General features: G+C 47.7%; 1 protein-coding gene across 1 annotated transcript in view; it reads right to left on the bottom strand.

Annotated features, from left to right (window-relative positions):
- PIGL (phosphatidylinositol glycan anchor biosynthesis class L) overlaps positions 1–16,222 on the bottom strand; it is a 97,659-nt gene that overhangs the window by 19,207 nt on the left and 62,230 nt on the right. Inside the window, exon 3 of the mRNA XM_006138745.3 lies at positions 8,862–8,952. Within this exon, the coding sequence (XP_006138807.3) occupies positions 8,862–8,952 (91 nt within the window). The remainder of the gene's footprint in view (positions 1–8,861; positions 8,953–16,222) is intronic.

The following is a 16,222-nucleotide window of genomic DNA, read 5'->3' as shown; positions in this document are numbered from 1 at the left end:
TGGTTTACGCAGGGCCCGGGAGATCTTTCTCCTAGTGCTCATGCTGTGGCTGCATCTTTCAGTTTAAAGTGCTGCCACAGCAGCTCTGCACTGACTATGCTTTAAAACTACAAAGTGTAGACGAAGCCAAAGTAAGAAAATACCCAGAAAACACAGGCACCAGACAAGTCTTTTGTCAATGCTCTGCAGCTGTCATTTGGTGAAACGAGTCTGATCTCCCTGCAGGAAAATTAACTGAATCATGATTTGACTCTGCAAAATATGTTTGGTGTAAGCCCTGATGTTTTTTGCCAGACTGTTTAGTTTCCCAGATCTCTCTTTCACACCGAGTACATCTGCGTTTTGGCATTTGGTATCTTTTTGAGAGGCTAGTCCCACTAACGGCCTGGTTCTGGCTTGAGCCTCACAGATTTCAGCTCCTACAGAATGTCAGCACAATCAGGCCGGGAACTGGCAGAGTTACTATAAAACGGTGTTTCTCAACCAGTGCTACGAGTACCCTAGTGGTACTCGAGAGAAGTCTGGGGGGTACGTAAATACAACCGACATTTGGAGAAAACGGAATTTTTGTTTTAAGTTTTACATCGCTTTATTCTTTTTGTACTTTTTACACCCAAAAATGTAATCGCCCACCCGGCTACGACTAAATTGTTTAAACAAATGTGTTGCAGTGGTAGAAAAAAAAATTGTGTGTCTGAAAACTGTAGGTATTGAGGGTATTGAAAATTTTTTTTTAAGGGGGGTACTTTATAAAAAAAAGGTTGAGAAACACTGCTACAAAACACGAGGCAATGCAAAGAGTCCACTGGAGCACTGTGACCCGGAGATAAGGCACTGTCATTATCCCCCAGAACTAACCGTCTACATTCACTTTTACGCTGTGTGATACATTCCTTATGCCACAATTAATTCCAGTGATTTCAATGGGAGTAGCAAGATTCTATTCCACATTATTAAGACTGGGAGAATCTGGCCCTAAGACAGGACATATTCAGACACACACAAAGCAGCAGGTACATTAACAAAGCCCTACCAAACCCCAACATACTTCCCTGCACACACACATCTTTCTCTGGGAAGAGGATGAGAGAATAAGGCCAGGTCTACACTAGACCCAGCAGCTCAGCATCAGGTACATAACCCCAGCTATGAAGAATACATATCTGGAGTTGGCTTACTTTAAGCCGAGCTTGGCAGTAGCGTCCTCACAGTGGAAGGCCAGCGGACGCAAACACTCCCATCAGCTTCTCTTACTCCTCCCAAAAGGAGGTGTACCTGCCGCCTGCAGGGGCGCCCTCTGAGTTCAATTTATCAAGTCTTAATTAGACTCGCTAAATCGAACTCCAGAAGATCAATCGGAGCAGCAGCAATCTGTGTAGTGAAGACAAGCCCTAAGCTACTCATGACAGCTGTTAGCCATGTCCTTTTGTTACAGGATTGTGCTACAGGAAAGTGCTGTCATGTTACAGGAAAGTGCTGAGATACCGCAGTGATGGAGGCAAGATAAGACTCTCTCATGTGAGTTTGGGTGGCATCTGAATGTGCTATACAGACTGTACAGGACTGATTTTCAACTGACTTTGTTTCACTCACGTCCAAGATATTTGCACTGGAATGCACTGTGCCTACAAGCACACACGTGTGTGCAGTCCCGCATTTTACTCATCCAGTGACCTGTCTTGTAGGAGAAACAGGGCGCACATTCTACCTGCCCACTTGGGTGATTACCTTTGAAATACTGGCCCTGTATTCATGGGTATCATCTCATTCACCTCTGACACTGCGCTTATGGCTACCTCCACACGGCCACTTTACTGCACTGCCACCTTCCAGCTCAGAGGTGTGAACCCCCCCCCCCCCCAGTGCAGCAAGTTAAAGCGCTGTAAAGCACCAGTGTCAACGGGCTCTGGGAGGTGGTTTGCACAGGGCATGGGGAGAGCTCTCTCCTAGCGCTTCTGCCGTGGCTGCGCTTTCGTTTTTGAAGTGCAGACAAAGCCTGTGATGAGCAGTGACATCTCACCGTGGCCCTGTCACACAGGCTACTGATGTCTCAGAGCCAGCTTGCTGTCCTTCGGAAGGCATGCAGCAGCCACGCTGAAACGCATTCTCCTGGCCCCTGGCACTCATTTATTTTCTAATCTGTCCTTCCAGTTTCTCACAGGCTGGAGATAACTTTCACCGAGGAACGCTGGCTCCTTCCATGCAGTGCACCAGCGACTGAGTTTGGTTTCAAAATAAGCCCAGCCCCGCTGATGCCAAAAGCAAGCAGGCAATCAGAACAGGACAACCTGCGCTTCATGATTCTGCCTGGGCTGCGACATAAGCTCGAGCACGTCTGTGATCAGGAGGCTGGATAGGAAATACTCATGATATGGAAATAATTTGTTGGGTGGACTCTTAGGGGGCTTCTTTCTCCACATCTGTTCGGAACAGGGAGCTGCCGTGGTTGGTGCCGATGTGTTTTCTTTCGCTGGATGACCTTGGTATCTAGGAGATGGAACTTTCACTGATGGAAGCCAGCAACGTTGCCAACATAAACAAGGAACCAGAAATCCCTTCCGGAGGGGTCGAGGAGCACAAAGGAAATCTGCTCAATTACCAGCAGAAGAGCTAAGAGCTCTAGAGTCGGAGCTTCCTCTGCAAATCACGCGCACGGGGGAAGAAAACCATTAGCAGTTGTGGGTTTCCTGACTGCTGCTGGCACCGTCTAATACTTGAAAATGCAGCTCACCTCTGCGGAAGGAGACCGATGAGACGGAGATTTTCCTTTCTGGGAGCAGATTCTCTGTTCTTTCCTAGGGAGCGGGCCCTCCAGCAAAACCCCGTAGGAGCAACCCGCTTTTATAGCCCCATTTCCTCCGCATAGAATTTTTAGGGGCCTGGAAAGGTGATTAGAGAATACAAACTCTTTGGGCTTCCGTGGGGCAGGTTTTTGGAAGACATCCAGCTGGATTTCGAGAGTGCTCTGGCCCCTCCCACATGCTATTAAACAAGAGAAGCTATAATTTAAAGTAATGGGCGATTGGGCCCAAGTCACACCGCAGTCTGTCCCAGCCCGGGCGGGACTGAGCCGCAGCTGTCTGAGTGCGCGCCAGCTCCTTAGGAAAGCCCACAGGACTTTACATCCTCCTGCCTGCCTGCAACACATCTGATAAAACTCAGGCACAAGGGAAGGCGGGAGAAAGCAGGCATCAAGGGTTCTTGCAAGAGGGGCGCATTGCGGGTCCTGCAAAGCTACTGAAAGTCCTCGCTCCGCTAGAGTATCAAATCAGACCCGCTTCGGTTTCAGGGGCTGGGGGGATTCAGATTCAAAGCCCCAGCTCTGAACCCAACGTCCAGAGTTTGCATCCAGACTGCATTCCAAAACTAGAAGGGCTCTGGCTGGTTTGGCTGCGGCCCAAGACGTCCGGAATCTTTCTACAGAAGTTGAAGTTGTGAGATTTCCACCCGTCCTGAGTGGAGAACAACTCACAAGGGTCTGGTACCTTTGAACCCCAGTTCTATCCTCCCCCCAACACAGTCGGAAGGCTAGCTCCTTCCCCGGGTCTGCTTTCACCAGCCTGCACTGGCCCTACTGCCTGAAATCCTCCCCAGCAGGCATTGTCATCTTTCTTCGAGGCCCACACAATACAGCATAACTTGTGCTCTGCGCACTAGATACTTTCTCATTGGAATGGAGACAGGCAAGCTTTGGCCGAGTCCCCCCGCAGCACTGGCTTTTGCTTAGAAATCCAGCAGGCCGGAAATCATTTCCAATGTTTCTAGCTGTGGCTTTGAGCACACCAACCTTTCATTTCTGTGTCTCCACTATTTAATGTTGAGCTAGGATGAAACATCCCTGTTGCTCTCAAAGAGACTGAGTTACTCATGGACTTCCAGAGTAACTGGAGAAATGAGGAACTATGTATCAGAACAGAATATAATGTGACTCCCTCTCCCACAATCCCTCCTTGCAGACACGCTGGAACTGTAGCGTGTCTCCCCATGGCCAAATGACATGGGAATTCTGTAAATACGAGATATTGATCCTTGTCTCTGCAATGATTATGGAGGAGAGTGGGGCTCTTCCTGATGGGCAATAAAGGTGTGCATTTTTTGCTCACTGTCAGCTTAGCTTGTGTGAAGCCATGTTAGCCTGTGACTCAGCCAGGCTTTTTAGTCATGCAAAGGTAAGTCAGCTGCGACAATGCGACTGAAACACCCAGCGTTTTTTGCCCATCAAGACCAGAGCCCTAGTTGGTCAACAGCAGAGCCCGAAAAGTGCTACCAAGAACTACCTGTAGCCCACACCACAGACTATTACCAAATAGAAGACGCCCAAGTTGTAGGTGCTCGACTAATCAGCTAGGGTACGTCTACACTAGCCCCCAGATCGATCTAGGGAGGCTAATGAGGGCAACTGAAATTGCAAATCAAGCCCGGGATTTAAATATCCCGTGCTTGATTTGCATGTTTCCAGCTGGTCGCCATTTTAGAAATTGACTAGCCCGAAGTAACTGCCCGCGTCTACACACGGCAGTGAAACGGGATTCCAATTTAAAGCCCTAACTCGAATTAGCTGGTATTCCTCCTGCAATGAGGTTTACCAGCTAATTCGATTTAGGGACTTTAAATCGGACTTCAACCCTCCTCGGCTCAACCCTCCTCGGCCCTCCACCCTCCTCGGCCAGGCTCAACCCTCCTCGGCCCTCCACCCCACACAATGCTTGCGTTTGCTTTCCTCTGAGACACAGCTCCAACCCTTCTTCCTGATTCAGGAGAAGTTTAAATGGATTCAGGATTTCTACTGGGACTTGGAAGGGTATGCCCTGCTGCCTGCGAGAGACAGGAACATGCACTGCAAGTCCTCTTGCGTTAGGAGCTTTCAGATCACATTAAAACTCCTGACTGTTCACAGTGCTGAAATACACCGAGTGACCATCATAAAGCGGCATCTGACTTCCCTGCGCACAGCAATGCATTTCATGGATAATTAGCCTCGGAATCAATACGAAGTTGGAGGCATGAGCTATCTCTTGTTAAAGAGCTTTCAGTCTGTGTGCTCTGGGACTCAGAGGGACGCTGATCCACGAGTCTAGCTGTCTTGTTTATTCCCATGGGGTTCGGTTCTAATATTTTGTGAGTTTGGTGCTAATAAAAAAGAGAGACTATCATGCTAGCCCACAGTCAGGCTTAGTAGAGAAGAGGGTCTGTGCATGTTTCTTCACTACACAGCTCTTTCATTCTGTCCTGTAGGAACCTCACGGCTTCAAACATGGGCTCCTACACAGATCTTCCAATGCACCTGCATCCTGACCATCAATCTCCCTGGTAGACCAGACCTGGGTCCCAACACAGAATTCTGCCAGCACCTCTCACAGCTTGCCCCTCAAACAATCCTGGGTTTCTCATGGATGAACACTACCAGCTGTGACAAACTGGTGGGTTTAAAATGTAAACAAACATCCGCTAGTGACTAGGGTAAGAAAGTCTCTCCAAACTCATTTCACTTGTGTCACTGTCATGAACCGACCCACGGTCTCCGGAGGTGAAAGATCCATCCATTACCCTAAAGTGTTGCTCTTTTTCATTTTCTTTACTAGCTCTTTTATTTTGTCTTGTCTCTTTGTAGCTGCTGAAGTATTTGGAAGAGGGTTAGTCTAATTTTGTTTTACCTATAAAAGAGCCACAGGAGAGTTTTGGGAATCTGTAGAGAAATAGACAAAAGCTGCACAAACACTCGCACCTAATCTTGTAATCACAAGAAGCGAGCTTCATTTGGGGCTGCGTTACCGGCTCCCTACAACTAATGAACCTGGTGCTCATTTATGGTGAAAGTTCATAGAACCATAGAATCATAGGGCTGGAAGAGACCTCAGGAGTCACTGAGTCCGACCAACCCCAATTAAATCAACCCATCCAGGACCTTGTCAAGCTGGGACTTAAAAATCTCTAGGGATGGAGATTCCACCACCTCCCTAGGGAATCCATCCCAGTGCTTCCCCACCCTCCTAGGGAAATAGTTTTTCCTGGTATCCTCCCCCACTGCAACCTGAGTCTATTGCTCCTCGTTCTGCCATCTGTCAATATTGAGAACAGCCTCTCTCCATCCTCTTTGGAACCTCCTTCAGGTAGTTGAAGGCTGCTCTCAAATCCCCCCTCACTCTTCTCTTCTGCAGACTAAATAAACCCAAATCCCTCAGCCTCTCTTCATAAGTCATATGCTCCAGCCCCCTCATCATGTTGGTTACCCTCCACTGGACTCTCTCCAATGCATCCACATCCTTTCTGTAGCGGGGGACCCAGAACTGGATGCAATACTCCAGATGTGGCCTCCCCAGTGTCGAATAAAGGGGAATAATAACTTATCTAGATCTGCTGGCAATGCTCCTCCTAATGCACCCTAATATGCCCTTAGCCTTCTTGGCTACAGGGGTACCCTGTTGACTCATAACCGGCTTCTCATCCACTGTAACCCCCAGGTCCTTTCTTGCCAAACTGCTGCTTAGACAGCCAATTGCCAGCCTGTAACACTGCTTGGGATTCTTCCGGTCCAAGTGCAGGACCCTGCACTTGTCCTTATTGAACCTCATCAGATTTCTTCTGGCCCAATCCTCCAATTTGTCTAGGTCACTCTGGACCTTTCCTCTACCCTCCAACATATCTACCTCTCTCCCTAGCTTAGTGTCATCCACAAACTTGCTGAGGGTGCAATCCATCCCCTTATCCAGGTCATTGAACAAAACTAGAACCGATTCTTGGGACACTCTGCTTGAAACCAACCATCAACCCGACATTGAGCCATTGATTACTACCCGTTGGGCCTGACAGTCTAGCCAGCTTTCTATCCATCTTACTGTCCATTTATCCAATCTATATTCCCTTAACTTGCTGGCAAGAATTCTTAGGGAGACTATATCAAAAGATTTGCTAAACTCAAGATGTATCACATCCACTGACTTCCCCATGTCCACAGAGACAGTGACCTCATCATAGAAAGCAATCAGGCTGGTCAGACACGACTTGCCCTTCGTGAATCCATGTTGACTATTCCTGATCACGTTCCCCTCTTTCAAGTCCTTCAAAATGGATTCCTTGAGGATCCCCTCCATGATTTTTCTGGGGACTGAGGTGAGGCTGACCAGTCTATAGTTCCCTGGATTGTCGTCCTTCCCTTTTTTAAAGATGGGCACTACATTTGCCTTTTTCCCATTGTCTGGGACCTCCCCCGATCTCCACGAGTTATCAAAGATAATGGTCAAAGACTCTGCAATGACATCTGCCAACTCTCTCAGCACCTTCGGATGCATTAAATCTGGCCTATGGATCTGTGTATGCCTAGCTTTTCTAAATAGTTCTTAACCTGTTCTTCATCCATGAGGGCTGCCCACCTCCTTCCCATACTGCATGACCTAGTGCAGTAGTCTGGGAGCTGACCTTGTCTGTGAAAACAGAGACCAAAGAAGCACTGAGTAATTCAGCTTTTCCCATAGTATCTGTAACTAGGTTGAGGGCCTCACACCCTCCCTGATCACCTCCTTATTGCTGACATGCCTGTAGAAACCTTTCTTGTTACCTTCACATTCCTTGCTAGTTGCAATTCCAATTGCGCTTTGGCCTTCCTGATTACACCTCTGCATGCTCAAGCAATATATTTATACTCCTCCCTAGTCATCTGTCCAAGTTTCCACTTCTTGTAAGCTTCCTTTTTGTGTTTAAGCTCACCAAGGATTTCCTTGCTAAGCCAATCTGGTCACCTACCATATTTGCTTTTCTTACTGAGCATCGGGATGCCTTCAATAAAGCTTCTTTAAAATACAGCCAGCTCTCCTGGACTCCTTTCCCCTTCATATTAGCATCCCAGGGGATCCTGCCCATCAGTTCTAAGGGAGTCAAAGGCTGCTTTTCTGAAGTCCAGGGTCTGTATTTTGCTGCTCTCCTTTCTTCCTTTGGTCAGGATCCTGAAATCTAACATCTCATGATCACTGCTTCCCAGGCTGCCACCCACATCTACTTCCCCTACTAGTTCCTCCCTGTTTGTGAGCAGCAGGTCAAGCTGTGCATGGACCCATGTCAGTTCCTTCAGCGCTTGTACCAGGAAGTTATCCCCAACATTCTCCAAAAACTTCCTGGATTGTCTGTGTACTGCTGTATTGGTCTCCCAACAGATGTCAGGATGATTAAAGTCCCCCATGAGAACCAGGGCCTGCTATCTGGAAGCTTCTCTCAGTTGTCTGAAGGAAGCCTCGTCTACCTGATCTGGTGGCCTCTAGCAGACACCGACCACAACACCACCCCTGTTGCTCCCAGCCTATAAGCTTAACCCAAAGACTCTCAACAGACTTTTTTCTCTCTCTCTCTCTATATATATATATATATATATGCTAGAGCTCTGAGCAGTCCTACTGCTCTCTTACATACAGTGCAACTCCTTCACCTTTTATCCCCCGCTTGTCCTTCCTGAACAGTTTATACCCTCCCATGACAGTGCTCCAGTCATGTGAGTCGTCCCACCAAGTCTCCGTTATTCCAAGCATATCATAGTTCTTTGACTGGGCCAGGGCTAATTCTTCCTGCTTGTTTTCCAGTTTCAGAGGAGCTTTGCCTCGAGTTTTTCAGTTTGACACTGACTTTCAGTGCAGCCTAGTGACATCTCAGAAAAGGCTGGTGAAATGACCACATGAAAGTGCCTCCAAGGACTGAATTATAGCAACAGGTGAAGACCGTAACGTACCTATTGCTCCTTTAACCGCCAACAGTGAAATTCTAAGCTAAAATCTACAAAAAATAAACCCTTTTAAAAGGGGAGCAAACAATCTGGGATGCTGGTAACTGAGAATATTGTGGGCAAAATCCCTTTGCTGTAGAAAGTTGCGCATTACCAGATTGATGTTGTTGGTTTCTACGTGCTTTAGCACAAAGGCAGAGAGGAGCTGTGTGTCCCATTCAACAGCTGGATCGTCAGGAAGGTCCCTGAAAATGAAAAGCACAATCAGTCACTTCACGGCTCCTGCTGTATCCATAACATGCTGAAGGACAGATCTCATCTGCTCCAAAACTGGAACCAAGATAACTTTATCAACCACAGAAAACCATCCAAACTAAGCCCTGCAAGTTCTCCAAGGTCTCACAAATGACACTTACGTTGCTGGGGCTGGAAGGGAAGCACAGCAATTCAGCCAATATTTTCCCCGCTTTGTTCAGATTTTAACTTCTTATTGTTTTGAAACTAGATTTCCTACCACCAACTCCCCCTTTTCTTTGGTCAACATCTGTTTGTTCAGGGATTCCTGCCTTCTGCGCCATTCCATCAGAGTTCGTACCTCTGCACAGAAAGGAAACACCCATCCCCTCTTCAGCCAAATCTCTCCCTAAAACACAATTTACTCTGAAATCCTTTCCAATAAAACCTACTGAAGTAATGGATTAAATTCTGCTCCGTTATACAGGAACGACCCTGTCGCTTTAGTGTGCTTTGCTTCTGCATTGTGTCTACCCATTCTATGGGTATATTTCAGATTGGCGGCTCACTGGGGCAGAGATCCTGGGCCAAATGCTGGTCTCAAGAACACTGCCATGAATCCAGAAGTCTCCGCTGTAGTGAACAGAATTATTCCATATTGACAGTGATGTAACTGAGCAGAATCTGACCCCAGTCATTATGTACTGCCAGGAGCCAAGCAGTCTGTTAGAGGTCACTACAATACAGAAAATACTCTGTCATTAGCAATAATATACCCTAAGGCTGCTATGGACCCAGGAGGCTCAGTTAAACCCTTATTTCTCTCTTCCTGTCCAGTAACAGTATGATGATTGCCTTGAGGCAGCTGAGCGGCCAAGGGAAAGCATAACCTTTCCGACTGACACAATGGTTTGGATTCAGCAAGGCCCCAGCTGTTGGCTGCGGAGCATAGAAGTCCCATTTCGCAGTACACTTGTCTCTTTGCGGGTTCCCAGGATGACAGGGCTGATAACATCTGCACCAGAGCAACGGAAACGTGTCTCCCCAGCACATTTCCAAGGTCAAGCCCTCAGACTGTGTCTACACATCGGGGGATTTTGGCAGCATTTTCCCACCGCTGTTCACACTGGTAGTAGCAAGAAGGGGAGCCCTACGGGCTGGCTGCCAGGTGCTGCTTAGCCCTGTTCAGAGCGGATTTAAATAAGCAATGGCAGCCTGTTCTCGTTCCTGCTGCCATCACTGGAGCTGCACTGGGGTCAGCGAGAGTGGGAGATTTTTGCCAATTCCCCTGAGTGAAGACAAGGCTTGAGTACACGAGGCACTCAGACTTCATTGGGGGTGAAGCTTGGACTTCGGCCTGGGTGGGGGTTGCCTCAGCAACCTGCCAGAAGCCACAAAGCTTCCATCTAATCTGCATAAAACCAGACACTTTCGAGCCTCGTCTTTATTGCAGAAGTGCACTTGCAGATTTTAAAAACGTATGAAAGTTCGAGGCAGAACTCCAGCATGGAAAGAGCGAGGATCAGCCCAGTCAGGAGGCAGCTTCCTCTTAGCCTAACTTACAGGAACGTAAGGGTTTGGTTGTGCCAGGAAAACGGGATGTGCCTGGAATGGGACTGCTGCTCAGAAAACCGAACAGAAAAGAGACAGAACAACTCAAGCAGCTCTGTGCCGGAGCCGTGGAAGGGGATGCCTCACCACTCTCCCCCCCACTCTCCCAGCCATGGTAGCTCTGTGCTGGAGCCGTGGAAGGGGATGCCTCACCCCCCCCCCGGCCATGGCAGCTCTGTACTGGAGCCGTGGAAGGGGATGCCTCACACTCCGGCCATGGCCGCTCTGTGCTGGAGCCGTGGAAGAGGGTGCCTCACTCCCCTGGCCTTGGTAGCTCTGTGCTGGAGCCGTGGAAGAGGGTGCCTCACACTCCGGCCATGGCCGCTCTGTGCTGGGGCTAAAGGAGTGAGCGCCTTCCCCCACCCCCAGCCATGTCTGCTCCATGCTGGGGCCAGAGGAGTCGTATTCCCCCAGCCATAGTACCCAGCCTGGAGCTTCCCCAGAGCTGCTGCTGCCAGAGGACAGGTGGTTCTTCTGTGGTCCCCACCCAGCCTAATCTGGATTTGCCCCAACTGGGGGACATGTACCCCTGGCTGTGCCCAGCGGCCATTGACACTGAAGCTCAATTCCTTGCCTGGAATTGAATTTCACAGGAAATCTGATGTTGGGTATCGTGCATAGACTAGTTTCTTTTGTTACATTGAGATTGCGTTTTCTGGTTGTGTGATTTGTGAAAGGACAGAACCCCTGTTAAATTAGAATCAGGCCATGTTGAATCCTGCTGGTATGGCCGAGGTCCAGTGATGCGTTCTAGGTAGTCCCACCTACTGCGGACCCCACCGAGTCACAAGAAATTGCTTGGATGGAAATGGAGCCTGGCTTAAAACTACCCCAAGCAGCATACGCAGTGAACAAGGGCTAAGCCTGAGTCATGTGTTGTTTCAGTAGCTTGAACGGTGCATGAGAAATTGCACCATGCTCAGTATACTAAGTTGTGCATTAGGCTAAGTGGGATTTTTTGCTTCCCACGGCAGTTTGTTCCTTCCTCCGACACCCAGCTCTGTTAACGGCAGTTCTCTGAAAACCCATGTAGGAAAGGTTTCTGAGAGGTAGCGGTGTTAGCCTGTTTCATCCAAAACCACAAGGAGTCCGCTGGCACTTTAAAGACTAACACATTTATTAGGGTGTTAAGTGTCCATGAGCTACAACGCACTTCCTCAGAAGAACGTCCCCTGAGAACATCAGGTGAGCTCCAAGCCGCGAGAGGTCAGGAAGGAAACATGGCAACCGGCAAGGACAATGTTTAAAAGGCAGTTCCCATCCCAGCAGCTGTGTTTGGCTTCACAGAGGCTTCTCTGAAGAGGCTCTGGGCAGTGGAGCAGGTTTTAACTAGTTTGGACAGAAAAAGGTCACCCTAGTTAAATGAAAATCAACAGCTGGAGGCAATGGTGCAGAATCCCTGAAAACAAAGCAATCTGAAGGCACGCGGAAATTAACCCCTTGCATCCTGAACTGATTAAAGTAAGCACATTTTGCAAGCAGCTACACTTCTCACTCCAGCTGTCAGGGCCCCATGAAGAGGGCCATTCATGCCCTGTAACTAAGAGGATTTTTTTCCTGCATCGTATCACCTGCCTGGCAGCAAAACGCAGATGCACACACATGCCCTTTGTAATGTATTAATCCCCACAACACCCCAAACCAGCATTAGCCTCATTTTGCAGCCAGAGAAACTGACAGGGACATTAAAGAGACAACAAGAAGGACCAACAAGCTTTGGAGCTAGACAGAGCTTTTCTTCAGGTCTGGGAATGGTACTCCCAGAATCACAGCAACATGCGAGAAATTGGTCAGTAGGTAGCACATACTGTGAGGGACTGTTCAAGGTAAGGCAGCCCATTAACATTTCTCCAGTCAAAGGACAAAAGAGGGGGTTAGTGGGTAACACAGAGTTGCTTAATTTTACAACAGGCTACATAAAAAGCACTAGCAAACTCAGTACAAACTACAACCAGTCCTGTGGCACTTTAGGGTATGTCTAGACTACATGCCTCTGCCGACAGAGGCATGTCAATTAGACTACCCGACATAGTCAATGAAGGGGGGATTTAAATATCCCCCGCTTCATTAAAATAAAAATGGCCACCGCGCTGTGCCGGCTCAGCTGATCGCCAGCACTGCACAGCAGTCAAGACGCAGATCGGTCGACAGGGAAAGCATTTGTCGACCGCTCCTTATGCCTCGTGAAACGAGGTTTACAGGAGTGGTCAACAAAGGCATTCCCTGTCGACTGATCTGCGTCTTGAATGCCGTGCTGTGCCAACAATCAGCTGAGCCGGCACAGCGCGGTGGCCATTTTTATTTTAATGAAGCTGGGGATATTTAAATCCCCGCTTCATTGATTATATCGGGTAGTCTAATTTACATGCTTCTGCTGGCAGAGGCATGTAGTCTAGACATACCCTTTGACACTAACAAATAAGCTTTTGTGGATAAAACCTACTTCATCAGATAAGTTGGGAGTGGAAATTACAGTATCCAGAACAGCGAGTTCCAGAGCGTGTATATAACACAGTTATAACTACAGCCTCTTCCCGACTTACGAACCGGTTACGGACCAAGCAATTGGTTCTAACTCGGTTTATTCGTAAGTCGGACCCCATAGAGGTACACGCGACCTCGCTGTTCGTCAGCATGGACTGTGATTGTAACTCAGGGTCTGCCATTTATGACAGCTTTGGTTGTAACTGCGAAAGGTCGTAAGTCGACTGTTCGCAACTTGGGGACCGGCTGTAATGTTATATATACCCACGAAAGCTCATGACCTAATACACTGGTTAGTCTCTAAGGTGCCACGGGGCTGCTCATTGTTTTTAAAGTTACAGACTAACACAGTTACCATTCCAAGGCTAAAATTTCATACACTGATTTGTTTATACTGCTTTACATGTGGAAATGTAAGTACAATATTTATATTCCAGTCAATTTATTTTATAATGATACGGTGAAATGAGAAAGTAAGCAATTTTCGGGAAGAGCGTTCTGTAACTTTTTAAAATTGTTATGTCTGATTTTGTGAGCACATAGTTTTGAAGTGAAGGCATTTTTAACCTTGGGGGTATACAAGACAAATCAGACTCCTGAAAGGGGCACCATGGTCTGGAAAGGTTGAGAGCCACTGCAATAAGCCATTAATCCACTGGGTCTGCTCAGTGCATGATTTTTGTCTAGCAAAGTGATAGATTTAAGCTCTTGGGCTCTCTTTTGAAAGGGTTGTGCAAGTTTCCTTTGAGGATGAGGACTGAGAGGTTAGATACAGAGGGATCACTTTATGACACAGGCATTAAGTAACATCCAAACCACCAATAGAAGCAAGTAGCAGAGCTGGGACCAGAGCCCAAGATCATCGCTTGGTTATGTGGTCACCCAGCTTTAGCAATTGTCATTTGCTAAAAAGTCTCAGAGGGGCCGCTGTGTTAGTCTGTACCTTTAAAAACAACGGGTAGTCCTGTGGCGCCTTAGGGTATGTCTAGACTACATGCCTCTGCCGGCAGAAGCATGTAAATTAGACATACCAATATAGTCAATGAAGCAGGGATTTAAATATCCCCCGCTTCATTAAAATAAAAATGGCCACTGTGTTGTGCCGGCTCAGCTAATCGTCGGCACAATGTGGCAGTCAAGACGCAGATCGGTCAGCAAGGAAAGCCTTTTCTGACTGATCCTTTATGCCTCGTGAAACAAGTTTTACAGGATCGGTCGGCAAAGGCTTTCCTTGCCGACCGATCCGCGTCTTGACTCGGGCGCTGTGCTGACAATCAGCTCAGCCGGCACGTGGCGGCCATTTTTATTTTAATGAAGCGGGGGATATTTAAATCCCCGCTTGATTGACTATGTCGGTACATCTAATTTACATGCCTCTGCTGGCAGAGGCATGTAATCTAGACATACCCTTAGAGTCTAACACACATCTATAGACCTCTGGAATTCATATACAAATTTGACACTTACCCTGGGCTTGAATAAAGACATTAACTGGATGGCCCATTACAAAGCCAATTTCTCCTGCCTTTAACATCTGCATTTTCACATTAAAAGTGATGAATGGAGTACATCCAGCCCACTTAAATAGCCTCATTAACATAGGTCCTACAATTGCTGTAATATATATCTCTTGGTTTCTGTTACTTCCACTCCAATTCACTTGATGAAGTGGGTTTTAGCTCGAAAGCTCATGATTCTATATATTTTTGTTAGTTTTTAAGTATGTGTAAATTTTTGGCACTGCCACAATACAAATATAATCATGGACTCTGCTTAAACCAGTAGACCAGATTACCACTCTATTCAACATACATGTAAACATAGTCTTGTTAATACCTTAAAAATCAACCCTAACCAAATCTGAAGCACAGTGACCTTTTGAACAATAAAAGCAGATCTTATCTGATTGCTAATAACTTCAGGGCTGAACATCAGAGCCATTTGGTATTTAACTGGTTAACTCTAGCTTTCTGACTACAGCTGATAACTCCTCTCAGCTCAAGGTCACAAGGCTGAGATAAAGGGAGTGAAAATTAGCACATTCCCTGGAGCCACTGTCCTGGGAGACACTCCCCTCTCCACGCCTTCTCTGTCCTTTGCCCCAGAGAGCTCCTTGTTGTTGGTGCCAATCATGGTGATAGATCAAGAGACATGTCACATATTGGAAAGGGCTCCTGTATCAAACTGCTGTTGGGATAGGGGTGTAGGAGGCATTCAGTCAAGCAGCCTGATTTCAGCCAAAGGCTTCTGGCCAAGAAGCGATATTTATAGGCATTCCAAATCACAGATGCTGAATGTGAAGGACTGTTCAGAGCTGGGAGGCCCGCTGTGACTGAGGGCATGGACACGGCCTGCCACAATGGGGCAAGGCTTTCCTCATGCAATAGGAAAATTTTGCCCCAGAATTTTCAGTGAATCAGGGTTTTGCTGCTGCTCTGTCAAATGAATTTCGTGCTGGGCTCAAAGCACTGGAGGGCAAGAGTGCGCAAAAAAAAATCAATCAATCTGCGTCAGCGTCTCAGAGCCTGGGTCACTGAATTGGGCTTGTGCTAAAAACAACGTGTAGACATTACTGCATGGGCTGGACCCTGGGTTCTGAAACCCGGTGAGCGGGAACATGGATGCTCCAATATTTAGCTCCATAGCGCGAGCCCGAGTCGGTTGACGGGGGCTCCGAGATTCGCTGCCGAAGGTGATTTTTTGCAGCGTAGCCGTTCCCAGATGGTGGGATTTTCAAATGCACTGTCGGCCTAGCTATGCTTACTGACCTTAGCAGGAACAGTCAGGCCAGCTCTGTAGGATTCTGAAAACCCTACTGTCAAGTCCTCCGTTTATCTACCTGGGCTCTGCCTTTGACTCCAATGGGGAGGAGAGGATCCTTTGTTGTTCTCTCTTGGATTTGTCCTCTCCAAGTTTCACCTGGAATAATTACATCCTTGCCGGCACCCTTCCCCGCCCCCCATTCTTGCACTGGCACTGCACTAGTGCAAAGCAGGTGAGTGGTGCACAACACAGTAGTTAGTCTTGGCTGCAGCATGCAGGGGATTTGAGAGCAGCCAGTGGGCCACAGCAAAACACACAAGCCAGTTAAATCAAAATGCCCATCCTCGCCTTTGGCAGACATTGCCTAGTGAGTTCGGCCTATGCACTCCACAGCGGCATCTTCATAACCAAAAGAAATTAAAC

Source organism: Pelodiscus sinensis, chromosome 21 (assembly GCF_049634645.1).
Source record: "Pelodiscus sinensis isolate JC-2024 chromosome 21, ASM4963464v1, whole genome shotgun sequence".
NCBI lineage: Eukaryota > Metazoa > Chordata > Testudines > Trionychidae > Pelodiscus > Pelodiscus sinensis.
Note: the sequence above shows the minus strand (reverse complement) of the source record. Positions and strands in the feature narration are given on the sequence as shown.